The sequence below is a fragment of the Staurois parvus genome, unplaced genomic scaffold (assembly GCF_062004578.1).
Source record: "Staurois parvus isolate SC_StPar_1 unplaced genomic scaffold, SC_StPar_1.0 ptg000605l, whole genome shotgun sequence".
In the NCBI taxonomy this organism is placed as follows: Eukaryota; Metazoa; Chordata; class Amphibia; order Anura; family Ranidae; genus Staurois; species Staurois parvus.
The window spans coordinates 887188-909220 of record NW_028318401.1 but is presented as its reverse complement, the minus strand read 5'-3'; the positions used below and the strand labels follow the sequence as shown (position 1 = coordinate 909220).

The 22033-nt window shown below is 37.3% G+C and overlaps 1 protein-coding gene across 1 annotated transcript; it reads left to right on the top strand.

The window, feature by feature from the left end:
• Positions 1-16862: 16862 nt before the first annotated feature.
• LOC149449746 (serine/threonine-protein kinase SBK1-like) lies at positions 16863-18779 on the top strand. Its single transcript, XM_089692823.1, has 4 exons — positions 16863-17037; positions 17610-17682; positions 17744-17810; positions 18198-18779. The coding sequence occupies exons 1-4, from the start codon at positions 16863-16865 to the stop codon at positions 18777-18779; spliced, it is 897 nt and encodes a 298-aa protein (XP_089548949.1).
• Positions 18780-22033: the final 3254 nt, after the last annotated feature.

The window sequence follows — 22033 nt, the reverse complement described above, 5'->3', positions numbered from 1 at the left end:
GGGACTAGACCCCATAGCCAGGCAGAATGGAGGCAGATTGGACCCCATTGGCAGGCAGCATGGAGATAGACTCCAGTACAGCTCTGTGATCTCTCTTCCATAGATCTGGATCTCAATATCTGTAGTCCATCATTTGCTCTGGATGTACTAAGTTCATAATCACAAAAGAAAAAAAAAATCACAGATCACAGTTCTCAGTAGTCCAATAATAAATAAGTCTGAAATGTGATCTGATCATGTTGCACTTTTTTCTTGAACATCCTTCCATAAAGATTTTAATTTGGTATAGCTGACTTAGTTAAGTCCTTTGGATCAGCTTTCTTGACTTCCTGAAATTATACTTTATTAGTGTGAGCACAAATTATTATTATTATTATACAGGATTTATATAGCGCCAGCAGTTTGCTCAGCGCTTTACAATATAACGGGAGACAATACAGCAACAATACAGTTCAATGCAAGAGGGATAGGAGGCCTGGGTATCCAAAGATACTCATTCAAAGTTCTTCTTTTTGAACCTTTAAATGTTCACATTGCTCAACCATCCAACAGCAGCAAATGTTAGCCTTGTCTTTCCATCACATTTACTGAATTTTATCGATAAGCCTTAATTTCACATCCTCCTGTGTCTGGTGCCATGGGCTTCCTTCATTACTTTTATCATTTCAGTCCTTTCTTCAACTTTACCAATCTTGTCCATCAACTTCCCCATAAAGCTCAAAATTTTTAGTAGCTATTCAACAGTACACCACCACCAAATAAAAAAAAACGTATCCCACAATGTTCTAAGACTGGAATATTCCATAGAAAGGATTGAGGCACAAAATTTAGAATAACAATGGTGTCTACTTTGAATAGCCAACACCTGATAGTCAATAGACAGAGGGGACATGATGAACAATGGTGATGGGATCCTGTATGTACAGTAAGCATGGAATGAACAATAGTACAGGTGGACCCCCCAGGAAGACAATAGGAACAGTAAACATTGGCAGTGTTATGCTAATAACTACCACAAGCAATTCACCAGCCAATGTTAGGGGGGCAGTACACCTCAAAAGTCAACCTCAACTTATAATAATGTATTCTAGATGTAACAGATATTAAAAACACAATCCAACAAATACGTATTTGCTAAACTGACCACACATACACAGCTCCATACCCTAGAACGTTTTTTAGCCTTGCACAGAAAGACCAAAACTCATCTATTTAAAATAATTGGAAGTAATGAATTCATTTCCACTTTCCCAGCAATGAGAATGCTTAAAACATTAAAATCATCTCCATAAGTTTCTCCTAGTTTCACTTTCCTGCAAAATAAAATGGGGTTGATTTAGTAAAACTGGAGAGTGCAAAATCTGGTGCATCCCTGCATAGAAACCAATCAGCTTCCAGTTTTGTTTGTGTCAAAGCTTAATTGAACGAGCTGAAGTTAGAAGCTGATTGGCTACCATGCAAAGTTGCACCAGATTTTTCACTCTCCAGTTTTTATAAATCAACCCCAATGCATTTCAGTGACACAAAATTTAAATAATGAAAAAACTGTTAAGGCTTTTATTAAAAAAAGTCAAGCTTTTTTACCTTATAAAAAAAAAATATCATAGTGAGAAAAAATAAGTAAAAACTTTAGGAAAAAAAACAATCTTTCTGTTCCTTCTTAATAAAAATATGTCACCAACAAAAACACAAACCCAAGAAACTGAAGTTAGTTGAGCACATTTTAAACAAATCAATTAAACCAAAAATTCCCACTACTGATATCCTCCCCATTAAATTGAACTGTGTTTAATGGTTCTTCCAATATAATTATGGGAGATCTAAATATTGAAAAACAATTCTGTGGTGTATCCTCCCTGTTTGTTTTGGAGGGCTTCTAATACCCACTATGTTGCACTGAAACCCTCAGTTGAGTGTTCTGACAAGTGGTCACAAATTAAGTTACCCAATCGATATACTTTACTAAATTATACCACTAGAGATAATAGATCCCAGAGAGTTCATTGTCTCAGCAACCTTTCAGCACATTTTTTTGGAGCAAGAATTACAGGGTCTCCAATGGTCAAGTTATGCATTCCTGGAAGGCTGGACACCCTTATTGCATATCTAACCAAGAGGATCCTTTGAAATGGATATCTGGAAAACAAAGATTTGGATCCCATTGTCTAGATAACTACCCAGGCACTGGATAGTCTCCACCTATTGTCACACTTTCAGGCATACAGTATCACCTGTAATTAATAATAGAATATCAAACAATTCCCATCTTTCTTCAGAACTTGGACAGATAAGACAACATATTACACAACCACATCCATCAAACTCTAAATAAAATATATTTCTTGTTATCAGATTATTTACATCTGTCAATGGAGATGTCACATAAACGTAGATTGTAACTCATGGGGACCATTATGTGTAATTCCACTTTAAGCTGAACATTGTCATATACAAATCTAAATGATTTACATTTTGTAGAAAGAGTGTCTATGCCATCCATTCTCAACTTTTTCAACAAGGAGGAACCTTTGACATAACTTCCAAGTCTCAGAGAACCTCTGCTAATAATAGATAGAGCTTCATCTCCGTGTACATTAGTGTGATGGTCAGTGGGAAGAATGTTCCTTACATTTGTGGTCAATGGAAGAAAATGCCCCCTACAGATAGCTTGAAAAGATCACTGGTGTCAGTGGCAGAAATTGCTTCTTTCTCATAAAATTATGTCACCAACAAAAACACAAACCTAAGAAATTGAAGTAAGTTGAGCACATTTTTAAACATATCAAATTAAACCCAAAAATGCCTTCTGATATCCTCCCCATTCAATTGAATTGTTTTTAATGGTTCTTCCAACATATTTATGGGATATCTAAATATCTACAGATCTGGGTTCCTTGCCTCAACACTTGGTTTGTCATTCACCCAGAACATCATGTCAGTATGATATTTTCCATTACTTGATCTACACATGGCTTGTTCTAGGTCACTGACCCACCAAGTAGTGAAGAAATGATGAGGATGTTTGGAGATGAATCTCCAGAAATAAGCTCAGACATGGAAGCTCCAATATTTCTATCCTGACAGGTCCTTTTAATCCTGCAAACTCGTTTTCTATTGATTACAGTTTATAGTCATTTATTTTTTATTTTCAATCAAGTCATTTTTAAACTAACCCCATTGGTGTACAATGCTGCCAGAAATAAGACCTAATGGTATAAAAGAACAGTAAGAACCTACAGCCATTGTGACAATGAGATTTTTTTCGTTTTTTTCATATTTCATTATCTGGTTAGTACTCACTCTTGCATTAGTTATTTTAAAATTCTAAGTTCTTCTAAAAATATAAATCTTATAAAATAAAACTAATTTTCCATTTCATTGTTAATATGGTGGAAAGTTTCATTTTAAAATTCAGTAAAGTTTCAACATTCTTGGGTTTCATCATGTTTAATTGTATCACCTATTCTCTAGAAAACCTTTTAATATGCAAATCAGCAACAACAGTCCGGGTTTATTTACACAACATTTCTATTAGAAGTCAACCAATCAAAAACCTCCCTTCTCTGCCTTTCCCGCCCATCTCCCTTGTATAAAGCGGGCCTCTCCCTCCTCTAATCAGTGACTCTACTTCCAGAGATTCCGGTATACTCATCTACTACAGCCCAGCTGGAGATTTGGTGACGTTGTCCGGAGCTGATCTGCAGAGGAACCCAATACTCAAAGAAAACTGATTTGACTTCATCACAGCGGAATCTTCACCACATTAAGGTAAGGTCACTTTCATCCTTTTCTTTTTTTTCTCTCCAGGACACTATGGCCTCCAGTGCTTATTATGTGGAACGTCTTCTGGATAGAAAGGTCTCCTTCTATTCCCGAGGATTAAAGAAGATAGACTTAGAGAAGCACGTCCACATTGTGAAGAAACTTGGAGAAGGTGGATTTGGGAAAGTATTCTTGGCAAACGACAGGAAAACAGGTCAGTGAATAATTCTATCCACCATTTCAATATCCTCTATAAATATTTATGTATATGCATGTAAATACGATCTGCAACACATAGACTTTTTTTTCAAAAGCTCACTGATTTGTAGATGTACTCTAAAATATAAGCAGAAGTAAAGTAGAATTCCCATGTAACACTATAAATGAAGAATAGCAGGAATATGGAGTGAACCTATATGGCCCAATGATAGAATTTATGACATCTTTATGAAAGGAATACATCTGGGTGCAAGAGATCTTTTTAGAATGATTTTCAAGTAAAATATCCAGAAATTACCGGCTTAAAATGTCCAGTTATTGATCTAAGGTAAATTTATTTTTTTTGCACAGGTGGAAGAATGGCATTGAAGGTCACAGAAAAAAACCGAACCACTCAGCGGTCTTTCCTCTGGGAATTCAGTATTTCGTGCTTACTTTCCATTCATCCTAACATCATCAGATGCTATGGCAACACCTTCACCACCACCGACCACTTTGGATTTATTCAAGAATTGGCACCTTTTGGTGATCTGCTCTCCATGATTATACCAAATGTAAGTACATTAAGATTGAAGTATAGAGAATTATTTTTTCTTTGGTTTGCATAGAGTTAAGAAGAGTTACAACTCCTGTCAAGTTATTTTATGTTGTCTGTATCATTTTGGAAAGATTTCCTTTCACTTCCTCGCCTAGAGATGCAACAGGAAGTGAGGGAAACTCTCTTATTTGACATTAGTAGAGGTGTCCATGTTGAAAGATTTTCACTTGCCCTTTGTTCTGACTACTTGTACTTGTTCTGAGCACATACAGATATACTTATGACAAAATAATCCATCCCTAGTCTAAAACTAAAAATGTTGCAGCTATACATATCATTTAATTGTTTCTGGATAAATACTCTATATTTCCAATCTCTGGATAATTAATCTGAAGTTCCCCTTTATTTTTTTAGGTGGGAATTCCAGAAGATGCAGTAAAGAGGTGTTCTGTGCAAATTTCAAGTGCCCTTGAATTCATGTCAGAAAAAGGACTGGTGCACATGGATGTGAAGCCAGAGAATGTTTTAGTCTTTGACCGGGACTGCTATTCCATCAAGCTCACAGACTTTGGCCTTGCTAAGGTCAAAGGCACAGTGATTCGAGGCAAGTGTGGCACCATGTCCTTCATGGCTCCAGAAATGTTCCAAATTGACACTTCAGTTGGCCTGGTTGTAGGTGGCAGCCTTGATGTGTGGGCGTTTGGAGTAGTCATCTGTTGTCTACTTACAGGAGAGCTTCCATGGGAGGATGCCATTCCGGACGATGAAAAATATCAAGGTTTTGTTGACTGGCAAAACAATGTCAAGAGTGAGAATCCTCCGGAAGCATTGACCAAGGTCGCCTCTGGGATACAAAGGATGATTAGTGATCTTCTGGCCATTGACCATACTAAAAGAAGTCGGACTACGGAAGTGCTGAAATACACAAAGGAAAGCTGGAAAGCAGAAAGCCCAGGTTTAGCCACAAGGCAAAAGGATGAAGATGCCATAGAAATCTATTCGTCTTTGGAATCTGATGAACCCTTGTGTGAGGCCTCCCACCAGAGCAGCAAATCCATTGTGTCAAGTTTCAGCTCCACATCTGGCCAGTTGATCATAGACACTTCTGAATCCCAGTCGGAGATGACTCCAGATCCACCCAAAGATGACATGGAAGAGGCACTAGTGATTTTTGACGATGAATTCTCTTTACACATTGGAGCAGAAATACACATTGAGTAAAGAAGAATTGGTGAGTGATGGCACATCTGAAAGAACATCACATATGGTCAACTTTCTCAGGTATGTGGCTTTCTTGAGAAAATTAAAGCATCAAAAGATCCTATATGTATTTTGTAGTAGTCAGCTCCACAATTCAAACTTTTAGGGACAAGCCACACTAGCATTTCTGATCTAAGTGTGTAGTCATTACTCTTTGTCCCACCATATTACCACTGTTGAACTGACCACATGCAGTTTGTCATTATAAATTTAATTTTCTTGTTTGCATTTCACAGATCATTTCTTTATTTTCTTCTAACAATATTTCTTTAATTTTTTTAGATGACAAGTCTGGACTATCCCCAATGGATGAACAAGACCCCTGCCTGGTACATGGGAGATGTAACTTGTACATATATAAGTAGTTACTCCTCCTTTGCACCGGGTGGTGCTCTTGATGTGTCTCTGTACAGAAAAATACAGTTTGATCCTGCCAGAAGTCCAGTGAGCTCCTAAATTCCTGTTTGAGCTAACAACACTTTTTCTGTTGCACTGAAATTTCAAGCAAATCTTTCAGCCGCCAGGTTTAGAAATACATGCCTATATGCATACATTAGTAAGTCAACCACTTAGCCATATTTCTTGCATGAATTGGGTTCATCATCTCTTCATCTTTAATCCTCAGCAAAACAACCAGACTTGTGTAGGACAGTCAGGTACATAGAATCTTTAGAATGAAAGGTCAGCAGTGACTCTGTAATGATCTCATTAGAGGTTCTCTCTCTCACTCCCTTGTTTTTCCTTCTCAATTTTTATCCATTTTCCTCTCAACTTTCTATTCTCCTCTCCATCCTCCTTCCACTCCAATTTCCTGCTCTCTCTCTCTTTCCATTTTCTCTTTCTCTTCCCTTTTCTTTACCCCCCCCCCCTTCACTCTCTCACTTTCCTCCACCCTCTCTCTCTCTCTCTCTCTCTTTCCATCCCTTCCAATCTTTCTCCTCTCTTTTCTCTCTTCCCCTCCTTTCTTTCACCCATCCTGTCCCCTTTCCTTTCTCTCTTTGCCTTCCCTACCCACCATTCTCGCTTCCTCTCTTTTCCATTCTTTCTTCCTCATTTCTACTCCTTCTCTCTCTCATCCTCCTCCCCTGTTCTCTCTCTCTTTCCCAATCTCTCCTCTCCTTTCCTCGGATTTTTATAATCATAGTGGTATTAACCATTAAGAGGGTCCAATTATACTGTTTTCAAATATTACATACTTTCTATACATCAGGTATTTACACAGGGCAGGCGGCTTGCCCCCCCCCCAACTTTGTGGGGTCCCCTCATTGACTGGCCTCTCATGGTATGCCCGGATGCTCCCTCCCATTGCCTTTGTGCAGATGCATGTATCTTAAGGTATTTTAGTTGTCCAACTGGTCTGATATGTATTTTTTGCAGACCTGTGTAATAGTTGCGTTGTTGATGTTTATGGCAACTCTTGCAATGGTTGCTAATGTAAGCAGTTGTGTCCCTTCCAATACTAAGATTATCATGCAAAATTGGCAGTCCTGAGGGCCACAGTTGGACACCCCTAGTCCCAACAATGGAGGGTGGCTTCCATAAATATGTCCATTGTGATGGGAACAGTATCATCAGTCACACCTCAGCCAGGTGTTCTACCTCCTCTTTACCATATCAGTTCACAAGTCCATCACCATTATTATGGTCAGTTCTGTCCTGGGGGTAAAAGTTCTCTCTATATTTAGCAACTACATTTTGCTATGAAGCAAAACCAAAGTGTATTTTAGTGAATATCACAATCTCTATTGTATTGTTACATTTACCTAAATTGTTACATTATTTGTTTTATATTTTTCACTACATTTCAGATTTTAGGTGCTTCTTTTAGTGACCATCTCCATGCAGTAGGCCTCCTTGATGAACAACAGCTGACATGAGGGGGAAGCTACACAGCAAGTGTATTGATTTTATTCAGTCTGTTCAGACAGGTAGAACAATAATGAGAAGAGGTGAATTACAACAAATATGATAAGATGGAATCAGATTCTCCTTATAATGAGCCAATATGACTACCTTCCTGCACCCCGGTCTATTGTTATGTCATACAGTATCACCTGTAATTAATAGAATATCGCCCCTTGGCAGCTTACATTTAAATCAAACAATTCCCATCTATCTTCAGAACCCGGACATACAATATAAGACGTATTACACAACCACATTGATCAAACTCTAGCTAATATATATTTCTCAGTACAAGAACTATTGATATCTACCAATGGAGATTTCACATAAACTCATAATGTAACAGTCACCCCCTTGTAGCCAGTAAAACCAGACCACACATGTAATATTGGTTTATATGCAATCTCCTTTACGATTTATAGTTTTGCCTTTGTATTCTGAAGACTCTTTAAGCACAAAATGATGTCTACTGACACATTGGACCCCTTTGGAAGGCAGCAGGGAGGGGGACTAGACCCCATAGGCAGGCAGCAGGGAGGGGGACTAGACCCCATAGCCAGGCAGAATGGAGGCAGATTGGACCCCATTGGCAGGCAGCATGGAGATAGACTCCAGTACAGATCTGTGATCTCTCTTCCATAGATCTGGATCTCAATATCTGTAGTCCATCATTTGCTCTGGATGTACTAAGTTCATAATCACAAAAGAAAAAAAAAAAAAAATCACAGATCACAGTTCTCAGTAGTCCAATAATAAATAAGTCTGAAATGCGATCTGATCATGTTGCACTTTTTTCTTGAACATCCTTCCATAAAGATTTTAATTTGGTATAGCTGATTTAGTTAAGTCCTTTGGATCAGCTTTCTTGACTTCCTGAAATTATACTTTTTTAGTGTGAGCACAAATTATTATTATTATACAGGATTTATATAGCGCCAGCAGTTTGCTCAGCGCTTTACAATATAACGGGAGACAATACAGCAACAATACAGTTCAATACAAGAGGGATAGGAGGCCCGGGTATCCAAAGATACTCATTCAAAGTTCTTCTTTTTGAACCTTTAAATGTTCACATTGCTCAACCATCCAACAGCAGCAAATGTTAGCCTTGTCTTTCCATCACATTTACTGAATTTTATCGATAAGCCTTAATTTCACATCCTCCTGTGTCTGGTGCCATGGGCTTCCTTCATTACTTTTATCATTTCAGTCCTTTCTTCAACTTTACCAATCTTGTCCATCAACTTCCCCATAAAGCTCAAAATTTTTAGTAGCTATTCAACAGTACACCACCACCAAATAAAAAAAAACGTATCCCACAATGTTCTAAGACTGGAATATTCCATAGAAAGGATTGAGGCACAAAATTTAGAATAACAATGGTGTCTACTTTGAATAGCCAACACCTGATAGTCAATAGACAGAGGGGACATGATGAACAATGGTGATGGGATCCTGTATGTACAGTATGCTTAGAATGAACAATAGTACAGGTGGACCCCCCAGGAAGACAATAGGAACAGTAAACATTGGCAGTGTTATGCTAATAACTACCACAAGCAATTCACCAGCCAATGTTAGGGGGGCAGTACACCTCAAAAGTCAACCTCAACTTATAATAATGTATTCTAGATGTAACAGATATTAAAAACACAATCCAACAAATACGTATCTGCTGAACTGACCACACATACACAGCTCCATACCCTAGAACGTTTTTTAGCCTTGCACAGAAAGACCAAAACTCATCTATTTAAAATAATTGGAAGTAATGAATTCATTTCCACTTTCCCAGCAATGAGAATGCTTAAAACATTAAAATCATCTCCATAAGTTTCTCCTAGTTTCACTTTCCTGCAAAATAAAATGGGGTTGATTTAGTAAGACTGGAGAGTGCAAAATCTGGTGCATCCCTGCATAGAAACCAATCAGCTTCCAGTTTTGTTTGTGACAAAGCTTAATTGAATGAGCTGAAGTTAGAAGCTGATTGGCTGCCATGCAAAGTTGCACCAGATTTTTCACTCTCCAGTTTTTATAAATCAACCCCAATGCATTTCAGTGACACAAAATTTAAATAATGAAAAAACTGTTAAGGCTTTTATTAAAAAAAGTCAAGCTTTTTTACCTTATAAAAAAAAAAAAAAAAAAAAACAACATACTGAGAAAAAAATACGTAAAAACTTTAACAAAAAAAAACAAACAATCTTTCTGTTCCTTCTTAATAAAAATATGTCACCAACAAAAACACAAACCCAAGAAACTGAAGTAAGTTGAGCACATTTTAAACAAATCAAATTAAACCCAAAAATTCCCTCTACTGGTATCCTCCCCATTAAATTGAACTGTGTTTAATGGTTCTTCCAATATATTTATGGGAGATCTAAATATTGAAAAACAATTCTGTGGTGTATCCTCCCTGTTTGTTTTGGAGGTCTTCTAATACCCACTATGTTGCACTGAAACCCTCAGTTGAGTGTTCTGACAAGTGGTCACAAATTAAGTTACCCAATCGATATACTTTACTAAATTATACCACTAGAGATAATAGATCCCAGAGAGTTCATTGTCTTATAGTCATGAGTTGCAGGAAACAAAAATTGCTTGATTCACTCACCAACACCAGTCAGTGTTGATGGGGGAATCCTTCCCATGGAGCTATTGTGTTCCCCTGGTGGAGATAGGTGGCATGGGGAGTCTATATTAGCTGCTAGCAATAATCACATAGAAAACCCAACAGGTTGGTTGTACTTAATTTAATCGATTAATCAACTTAGGTACATTCACCCTGCCTATACATAGTTTAAATCTTGGCAGGTCTCTGCTGAACCATCCAAAATTTGAACCTTCTATGGTGGGTTTTAGTTACAAAGCTTTCCATACTAGACATGGCAGCCATTTCCAGCAGGTGGTGCACACAGTTTCCAAGTAATTACCTTAAAACTTTTCAGAGTTCTGCTATCAAGTTGAGAAAATAAGTGATAAACAAATAAAATGTTTTTTGGTTTTCTTTGTGTTATTTATTTTTCTAAGTCATTAGTCTGAGACTACAATATTCAGTACACCCAAGGTGTTGGAGCACAGAAATTTACCATAACAATAAGATCTACCCTGAATGGTTTCAGCCTACACCCAACAGACAATACACAGAGGAGGAACTGAAGGCAATGGTGATGGGATTTGGTAATTACAGTAAACAAACAATAATAGAGGTGAACACCCAGACACTCAGCAGAAACAATTGACAATGACAATGGCTACCATTTCCACCAACAACAATGTTTTGTAGTGTATACCAAAAGAACCTAAAAATACTCCATACTCTGGTCCACTGACCACACACAGCTTTATACACTAGAAAGTTTTTACAATGCACAGAGAAAAAAATAAAACTATAATTTATCTGCAACATCTGTATTCACTTTATTCATTTTCTACAAAGTTCCCCTTTTCCAAAAATGAGGAACCTAAAATGTGTGCATTACCAAAACTAAAACAAGTTTTAAAAAAATAAAAATCTGTCAATTCATGATTTTTTACCTTAATAATAAAATAAACAAAAAAATAAATAAAATAAAACAAAATAATATTTCCTCTTCAGTTTACTATTATCCCTATTAAATTGACCGGCTTCAGTTGGTTCTTCCAATATCCTTTTCCTGAATATGGCAATCCTGCAATCTAGTAATATAGAAGGTAATTATCAAGCATGTTCTACTATCCAACCTAATGCAGAGTAGCTGGTTATTTCCTGCATTTCCTCCACATTTGGTCTATGATTCCCTATGCCTTGCTCAATAAAGTACTGGAAGTATGGGGCACACTGGTGAGGCCACCTCATTACCTTTACTATGGCACCCCAAAAACACTTCATTACCCTTAGAGAAGATAATCTGGATTTTACCAACATCAGGGGGTTTATTAATCTTTTCAGTTAAAATAATTTGGCCCCCAATGTGATCTGGACTTGTCACAATGGAGTACTCTCTATTTTTTGTTTGGTGACCTCAAAGTGAACATTTAAAGTAAAGTAGATTGTGGGGACAAAATACAACAAATACAAACCAGACATGACAATAAAGACATTGGCCCTCAAACTTTATATGTAAATCTTCTGCTTGTAAAAGATTAGTATATATCGTAAGAATCTGCAGAAGATTTTTGAAGCTTTTAGTGATGGAACATCTTTGTTAAAACCTTTAAAGAATAACTTTCCTTTCAGGGTCCAATCACAGCTCAGCATTCCAGCCTTTGTCAGGTCATATATATTGCCCACTTTATAGTCTCAGGTGGGTGGAATTCTATGTTGATTTTAGATTGTATATTTATGATTTATATATGGATGCATGTTTAGATTTCATTTATTTAGACAGATATTTTATACATAAACTTTTCATGGTTAAATTGGGTCAATGTGAAATTTTGCATTTTTGTAAATTTATGTTGAGCAATTTAATAAAAATATATTAAAAGAATATTAAGACATTTTATACATTGTCTCTATAAAACTTTTCATCTAAAAACGGTTTCCTTGGTTAATTAAATAATTTAAAATTAGTTTCAGGGTAATTTCCCCGCCCTCATCACACTGGCACAGCATAAACAATCCCCATTCATATGGACCTACCTGCTCCACCCTTCAGGAGCCCATTCCAAAGTCACCAATCATATGTTAATGAGCAGCTCCTCTGCGTTGGCCAATCAGAATCTCATTTAAGAAATTCCTTTATCTCCCCACTTATATACCAGACCTCCAGTTCTTACTTTCAGTGACTCTCATTTTGCTTGTAGCAAAAGTGATTCATTTCCTCCATTGACTGCTTCCCGCCAGAATTGCTTTTCAGAAGACCACATAGATTTCCTCCGTGAAGACCGACTTGGAGACCATCTATACCTTCATTTTCCAAAGTAAGTCATAGAACTTCATAGTTTTATAATCCTCAGTTTTATCCTTAGATAGCATTTATCTCTACTATTAAGAGATGTACTTAGCAGAAATTTAAATAGTAAAAATGTAGAATGTTCTCTATTTTTTCACTTACCTGTTATTTATTGTCAGACAAATAGGCCTTTTATTTTAGAGATTGATATATTGATTAAATATTCACATGATATATTGATAATTTATTTATAAAATATATTCATCATTAATCTTTACATTCAGATATTCATTCTTCATGTACACTTGAAATAGTTAAAAAAAACAATTACTCCTCAGGTTGTCTTTTAGATGGTAGATTAGCAGTTGCTTGTTAAACGCAATTCAAAATCAAGTTTTTTTTACTGAGTTCAAAATTTTGCCATTCCTGTAATTTTGCCATTCCTATAATTTTGCCATTCCTGTCTGACTTTTTCATACATACAAGTGTTTTCCTAATTTTCTTTGTCATCATATTTTACAATTAGAGATGAGCGAATCGAACCAGGCGAAGTGGAATTCGATTCGAATTTCAGGAAAAATTCGATTTGCGTCGAATCCGAATATTAGCCTACTTCGGGTGCGCGAATCGGATTTTTCCCGATCAGCCGGCAAAAGTGTCCCTGCAGAGAGCTCCGCTATTTCTGACAGTTCTCTGACAGTTCCTTCACATGTACAGCGGTTGAAACATTTTATCTATTTGTTTCCATTTAGGATACAGATGTTTTTATTCGGAAACAGATACAATGTTTCAACCGCTGTAAATGTGAAAGTCAGAGAACTGTCAGAAATAGAGGAGCTCTGCAGATACACTTAGCGGAGCTCTGCAGATACACTTTTTGCCGGTTTGGAATTCTTCTTATTTTCATCCTACTTCTTCTTCTTCTTCATCCTCAGAAGAAGAAGAAGAGGATGAGGATGAGGATGAGGATGAAGAGGAAGAAGAAGAAGAAGAAGTAGGATGAAAATAAGAAGAATTCCAAGCCGGCAAAAAGTGTATCTGCAGAGCTCCGCTATTTCTGACAGTTCTGTGACATTCCCTCCATACAGCGGTTCAAACATTGTATCTATTTGTTTCCTTCTCCTTCTCATCCTTCTCCTTCTCATCCTTCTTCTCATCCTTCTCTTTCTCATCCTTCTCCTTCTTCTCATCCTTCTCCTTCTCATCCTTCTTCTTCTCAATCTTCTCATCCTTCTCCTTCTCCTTCTTCTCATCCTTCTCCTTCTCATCCTTCTTCTTCTTCTCATCCTTCTCCTTCTCATCCTTCTTCTTCTCATCCTTCTCCTTCTCATCCTTCACCTTCTTCTCATCCTTCTTATCATCCTTCTTCTCATCCTTCTTATCATCCTTCTCCTTCTCATCCTTCTTCTTCTCATCCTTCTTCTCATCCTTCTTCTCATCCTTCTTCTCATCCTTCTCCTTCTCATCCTCCTTCTCATCCTTCTTCTCCTCATCCTTCTCCTTCTCATCCTTCTCCTTCTCCTCATCCTTCTCCTTCTCCTCATCCTTCTCCTTCTCCTTCTCCTTCCTCATCTCCAAGGGCATTTAAATTAAAAGGTACAGTGTTCTGCACTAATTTAAAGGCTCTCTGAAGCCTAGAAACCCTTTTAATAAGTTAAATTCGTAGCGAATTAATTTTCATCGAATCAAATTTCTTCCTCAAATTCGGCGAATCAGCCGAATCGAATTTTTGAATAATTCGCTCATCTCTATTTACAATGACAGCCTAACAATACAGATTTCTTAGCAGAAGGTTACATTGCCCACCAAAAGGGATTCAATGATTCTCTTTGGTTAGAGATCCATAGATTGATGGAATATCCATATTATCCTGCAATATGTAATTTCTACAATCTACCCAACCTCATGCATTACATTCAGATGTTCTTTCTTCATGTATCCTTGAAATAAAATGAAACCGTTCCATCCGAGGTTGTCTGGTAGGTTGTAGATTAGCAATTGCATGCTAAACAATTCAGTACCAAAAGATTTTTTATTTCCCTAAGTTTCATATGTTGCCATTCCTGTCTGTCTTGTTGTACACGCCATTGTTTTCCTATATTTCTCATTCATCATATTTTACAATGACAACCCAGCAATACAAATGTCGTAGCAAAAAGATTAAATAAAAGAATGTTTTAATGTTCCCTGAATTTAGAATATTTTATCTTTATTTCCCTTGCCTGTTATTATCCTACAAGAAGGATTAAATGATTGCCTTTTGTTGAGCGATCCATAGATTGATGGAATATCCACATTAACTTGCAATATTTTATCTACCCAACCTCATGCATTACATTCAGATGTTCTTTCTTCATCTTCCCTTGAAATAAAATGAAACCGTTCCATCCGAGGTTGTCTGAGAGATTGTAGATTAGTAGTTGTGTGTTAAACAACAATTCACCATCAAAAGTTTCTCACCATTCCTGTCTATCTTTTTGTACATGAAACTTTGTTTCCCCCCTAATTTTCTTTGCTTTTCCAAATTTTCCAATAAGAACCTGTTTTAGCAGTAAGTTAAATAGACAAACGTTTTTATGTTCCCTCAATTAGATTTTTTACCTTTTATCTAAATTGCCTGTTATTGCCCTACAAGTATGAATACAATATTCTCTTTTGTTTAGAGGTCTGTGTATTGATTGCATTTTTTTAGAATATAACCAACCTCATACATACATTGAGATTTTCTTTCTTCATGTATCCTAGAAGTAAAATTATACAGGTCTTCTTAGGTCATCCTAGATTGTCTGTTAGGCAATTTTCAGTTTGGTTTGAAAGCACAATCCAGCAAAAAAATGTTTTCATAGTAATCGGGTTTCAAATTCCACTATTCCCATTTGTCATATTTAGTACATGTGGGGTTCTATTTTCTCTTCCACTATATTGTTACAATGACAAGCTTACATAACATTGACTAGAATGTTGGCAACTCTGACCAGCAACTCAATACAACGGCTGTAGCTAGAGGCCAACTCCAACCAATCCCATTTATTTGCTTGTGTGGAATTTTAAAGGGCACGTTGGCTAAGAAAAGGTCGAGAAACACTCATCTATGGTGTATGCATAGCAAGACCAGTATAGGTCCATGATGAGGGACCCCTTGTATTTCCCTGTTACTATATCATGCTAGAATGCAGTTTTTCATTGTCCAGTTATACTGACTCTGGAATATTTCCTATTGTGAATTGATATTGGTCACCTTTGGAAATAGCTGCCAAACCTTCTGTTTATGTACCTGTTATTAATCTTTAATAAAAATATCATGGGACAAAAAAAACTTACAAAACCTAATAAAGGTTTTCATTCTTCCCCCACTTGTGCCTCTTAAAGAGGTTTTGCTGACCACACACATGAAGTGAGGGAAGATCGGACGTCAGAAATGGCAATAAAAAGTTAAAAGATGTTCTAACCCTTTTGGGTTTTTGTCCAAATTCTTTGGTTGGATTTGTGCTTGAAGTCTCAGGAAGTCACATATCTTTAGTAAATAATTTTACTGTATTACAGCAAAGTAAAACCAGGGACTTCCTAGGATGGCACCTAAGGACAGAAAGTCATCACCCAGCTATAAAAGATATTTTCATAAATGTTAGTCATATCATGCAAAAGTTTAAAAGATTCACACATGATGTTCAATACAAAAACTTTTGTATGATGTGACTAATACATTTGGAATTTGTATCCCTATGTTTTGAATTGATATCCCTGGCTGCCATCCTAGGAAGTCCCCGCTTGTTACCTTGTTGTAGACATTTGTTGGTTTGGAATGATGGCACTCTCGGTCCTTTGCCCAGTGCCATTCTACATCACTCCTTTCTCTCTTTGGAATCTATAAAATAATTGGACTTCTTACATATAACTTGTATGTATCAGAGTAAGGGTTCGTGTCCATAGAATCAGTTTGATGTCCATTTGAGACCCTTCTAAAATAATTTATAATACTGTATATTGACAGGTGAATTTGATGGGCTTCAAGTGGGTTTTGCATTACCATAGACTTATATAGGAAAGCAATATCCACTTGCTGTGAATAAAAGCTCATCAACATAAGCCCAACATGTATTTAATAAGAATTGTAAGCATATATCAGCTTTAAAATGTAAAATAACTGTCTTTAGTTACAATACTACCCCTCCCCCCACCTCTAATGAAGGTGACAATTAATAACAGTAACTGGGTGATATCCAGAGAGATGATTAATGCCGCTTACTAATGATTAGTGCCAAATGAAACTAATTTGTATGTTTTGATGTTGTGATTCCAGAATGGCTTCTAGCATTGTAGAAGTAACCAAGAACACTGCAAGGAAACTTCTTGAGCTCATTGCCGAAACCTCAGAAAACCTGACGATGATGGAAGTCACAGACCACTTCCACCCCATCAAAGAGCTCGGGACAGGATCGTATGAAAAGGTTCTCTTGGCCAAACATCGGGGTTCAGGTAAATTTGTAGCCTAATTCATGTAAAGAGAATGATTTACAGAATCAGTTGTGCTTCTGAATGAGTGGAAATAAACTAAGGAAAAGAGTAACTAGCAGGTAAAGGTTCTTCGGTTGCATGGTGCAACAAGGGGGATCATACTGTAGATATTGCATCACCAGAGGAGGGGAGACTAGAATGAGCAAGTCTGCCATAATATACAAGTCTGATATTTACATATTCTAGTTAATGCTCTGGGTTCCCTCTGCAGATTTAGTTCTATTTAGAGCTCAGATCTCTAAAGGATCTTTAATTCTAAACTGAGATATGAGTGTGACATCCAAGATCTAAGAATCAACAGAATGCTTCGGCTGCAGAACATTTCCAAAGCTTTGAACAGCATTTTTTAAGTTTCTAAGTTTTCCAAGCCTCCCTTCCAGTGTTTGAGTGATGGTTATGGATCTTAATAAGTCAGAGCTTTTAGATTTACATAAACTTTTGACTAACTTTAGCAGGTTTTTAGCAAGCTTCATCATTTCTCTAATGTTAGGTTTATGATACTCATTGTCTTTTTTTGTCTCTCTTTTCAACAGATGAGTTGGTGGCTATGAAACTGATGAGTAAAGAGACAACTCCAATGGACAACTTTCTAGTGGAATACGGAATGTCTTAGTCTCAGCGGCCATCCAAATATCATCGCAACCCATGAAATCGCTTTCCAAACCAGCAACGACTATGTCTTTGTCCAGAAGGTGGCACCAGCTGGAAATCTTCAGTCAATAGTAAAGTCAAATGTAAGTTTGTATCAAAACTTTATTGATCTTTTTAAATCACGATTTCTAGTTTTAGTTACTTTAAAGCATTTCTGAGTTTTAAAGATTCCTTTCCCAGGGCAGTGAGTTGTTAGGATGTATAGTTGGCATACGCTTGTTGTTTTAGGTATGTGTATCACTCAAGTTATGAAGCAAGGTTTAAAATGGAGTAATATGGGTTAAGATGGATCTGGCACCATTAATGGCAACATTTTGTATGCTGACAGGTTTCCTTTAATCATACTCCTTGTGTATTCAGCTAATGTATGTTTGTTTCCCGGTACAAGAGGTAAGGTGGGTTCAATATGTTGGGTAACATTGTGCTATATTTGTGTCTAGTGACTAATTTTCTCTTTTTTTTTTCTACAGGTTGGTTTAAATGAAGATGTTATAAAGGGTTTTGTTCCACAGGTAGCGAGTGCCTTAGACTTTATGCACAGCAGAGGAATGGTCCATCGGGACATTAAACTGGACAACATTTTGCTCATGGACATTGAATGTAAGGAAGTCAAATTAGCAGATTTTGGACTGACGAGGCTCCAGGGCACTCAAGCACCATGTATGGCCTGGTCCATCCCATATACTGCTCCGGAATTGTGCAGCTTAAAAGAAGGGGATCAATTGCTGCTGCACCCGAGCATTGACGTGTGGGCGTTTGGAGTCTTGTTGTACACAGCTATGACCGGCTCATTTCCTTGGGAAGAAGCAGGGGGTCATGACCCCATGTATCGGGAGTTTGCTTGGTGGCAAACAAATAAAGATCTAACCTTGGCACCAGGAAAGTGGCAACAATTCTCCATTGAAGCCAGGCAGATGTTCTGGGACTTGTTGTCCCTCAATGCTTCTGAGAGGTGTTCTGCTATGGACATTTTCAAATATGTCCACCTGCCATGGAAAGTAAAAATGCCTCCAGAGAATCTAACCAGGAAAACAGTCATACATGTGATATAACAGAGTGCTGCTGTCCATTGTGGAGCCTCATCAAGTTCTGCCTCATACAAGTCTCATGTCCTAGGGGAAGGTAAGTGTTTAAATCTTAGGACTGCTGGCTTTTTCTGTAGCTGGTCACAGGTTTGCTTATCTACTGTAATTGCTGATTTCAGGAATACTAACTCATAGCGTAGGAAAACCGTATATAATGAGCCACAGAAGCACAGATCTAATTGGACCACATGTCCACTTCTTTCCACCACAGTTCTCAAAAACAATTTCACTATTCAAACATATACCATTCTAAAGCTATAACACCGATGTATGCTTACATGGTACCTACACTAATTACACATTCATTCTATTTGGCTTTAGTCTCCCAATGCTTCCGCTGCCTAAGAAAATATTATATGGTCAAATTACGGGACCCTCTGCTCCAAGGCCACAGAGCAGCTAATGGCATGGTTATACTACATAGAAATTACATTGCACTTCTTCTCACCATTGATTTTATTGTTCTCCTTAAATGGCCTTAAAACTCATTTCTAGTTTTATTCTTTCATGTGGTAGGAGGGGGGCCGGTTTACAAAAACAAGCAATGTTCACCCTCCCCAAGCTCTAGTGCTGCCCCATATTGTCTTTGCTCCAGATTCGGTCTTTTCCAGGATTTGACACCCAATGTTATGCAACATCTTCTGTGAGCTGACAGGGAAATGATTCAAGGAGCCAAGCTCAACGCATCACATGAGCCCAGTTCTCTGCAGCAGCATTCAGGACCTTTTCCCTGCTGGAGGATAGATGAGGATGGGAAACACATGTGAATCATATGTCCAGCCCGGCCAGCAAGAAAAAGACAGATTTAAATAAAGCTCCTAAACATGTGTACTATATTAGAACAAATTGATGGTTTTTAAATTTTGTTGGTTTTCTTTTCACTTTTTTTGTTCATTGTCAAGTGTATTGGAATGTGTGTTCTGCAATCCTTCTGTACAAGGCATATATGGTAAGTATAATATTGTCATAATAAATGAAGACTTTAATGACTCTATTGCAGTATGGACTGAGGAATTAGACCAATTTGAGTCTAAAATTAAAATTTCCAAAGCATATAAAGTGATATTTGAAGTAGAAAATCAGGAAGACTGCTATGATTAAAGCTTTTGTAAAGAAATGTAAGTACCTTGACCCAACATTAGCCATAGCACAGGAATGACAAAATCTTAACCAGATAGCAAGTTTCATTGATAAAATTAGGAGACAGTTGAAACAATCTCATTTATGAGGTAACCATGATTCAATGTGACAAAACAAAAAAAGGCAGCAGTTATGTCAGGAACTACAGGTCCCAGTAAGAATGACAACAGGTGCTGGTGAGTCAAAGAGTCTACCACATGTTTTTACCATCATGGACCAAGCCATGTGAGAAGACAGTGCTGGAAATTAAAAAAAAAAAAAAAAACACTATGGAAATCGGAAATTAAAAAGCAGCTTTTGTACAACCTGCTCTGTCATGATAAAAAAAAAGTTTGACTGAATTGCTGTACGCCTCAGATTAGTAATTTGATTAGCAACTAGTTAGACAATATGGTGAAAAGGAAAGAACAAAGGGAAACCAGGAGTAGCACATTACCATAAAAAAAGTGTGAAATAAAATAGGTGTTGTACTCACAAAGGAGAATAAAGTCAAGGCACATCATAAAATAACAGCTGGGTCAACACCGCACTGAGTAAGTCTGCAATGGGGAGTGTAGACATCCAATAGGGTGACACGTTTCAAGGACTTGCCTCTTCCTCAGAGCCTGGCTCTTTGTTCTTTCCTCATTCAGTATATTTGGATTCCCCCGGTCCATTTGAGGGCAGCAAGGTGTGCATGTTCCAGGACATTCTTAATGTGGTTGTAGCCTGCATAGAGTCCATCCCCAAGCGCAGGAGCATTTGTGTTTGCTGGTTCAAGGTGGTGAAAAGGGCTGTCACTAACCGATAGTTTATTACCATTGCCAAAATTAGAAACGCACTGAGATTCATCCCCAATACCATTGGAATATGTTGCTCCAATTGTATTGGATGACATTGGAAGACCATATGTACAAGGTTTACTAAATGGTAAAAAGATGACATTTTTGGTTGATAGTGGATCTGAGATCAGTCTAACCAGAGAAATCATACCTGTGAAACCTAACTCACCCATGTGTAATATAAAGGGTTTATTACAGGTCATTCCACTGCTAGACGGGTATCTAATGTAACATTAGAAGTACCTGGGCTAGTGACAACACTGACATCTGGTTTTGTCACGGTGCAGAGAATATTCTTGGCATTGATGTAATCAATAATAGTGTTAATTGATCCCTCTGTATACAGTAATGTTTCCATGTCTAATAAGTCTACAACACAAAAATGGCCTGATACTGATGGTAATTGTGCTTTAAAAAGGAAGTGGTACAAAGTTTTCCAAGTTTGTGCTCAAAGTTTACAAATGACATAGGAACTTTCAAAATACAGAATTGAATATTGGAGGGAAAAGCACCAATACCTCTTAGTCAGTATGAGTTACCACTGGAAATCAACTGGACCGCTTTCTGCCATTATTCAAGAGTTCATACAATTTGGCATTTTAAAGAAAGCACAGTGAGCAGCAAATAACTGTATTTGGCCTATCAAAAAAGCTGACAATTCATATTGTCCATTGACTTCAGGACACTGAATATATATTACAAATAAAAAGCAGTTGTTCCCAATCATTCTAATATGAAGTTACATTTGGATGCCGAGGCCAAAGTGTTCTCAGTACTGGAAGTTGCTAACAGCCATTCTTCCATCCCCTTAGCTAAAAGTTGTCAGTACAAGCTAGCTTTCAAGTTCCAGAAAGACCTATACATTCACTCGATTAATAGCTGGCCTCGATATCAGCGATGGTGTAGTCCATGAGTCTATAGCGAAAATACTATCAAAGTCAATGTATTTTTCAGCATGTAGATAGGATTATGCTGAGTATGCAGAACATTGATGAACATATTGCTCTTTTGTCTGCGTTGTTTAAGGCCCAAAAGTAAACACAGAAAGTTCAACTGTTGAAAAACCTTCACATGCAGATTAGTCAAGGAAAGAGACAATTGTAATAAACAGTCAGCTCCATCACTTCCATTCCAACAACTCAAAGCATTGCAGCAATTTTTGAATAAAAAAAAGAGTGCAAAGAGTTAATACATGAGTTTTGCTAAGAAAGTTAAACCATTTAATCTTTTGAGGAGTAAAGATAATATAGTTGACCAAAA

Excerpts from the sequence above, each read along its gene's own strand:
- LOC149449746 (XM_089692823.1), top strand. The coding sequence starts at position 16,863 with ATGGCTTCTAGCATTGTAGAAGTAACCAAGAACACTGCAAGGAAACTT. Across the intron at positions 17,038-17,609 it reads GGCCAAACATCGGGGTTCAG|ATGAGTTGGTGGCTATGAAA; the intron begins GTAAATTTGTAG and ends TCTTTTCAACAG. Across the intron at positions 17,811-18,197 it reads AGTCAATAGTAAAGTCAAAT|GTTGGTTTAAATGAAGATGT; the intron begins GTAAGTTTGTAT and ends TTTTTTCTACAG.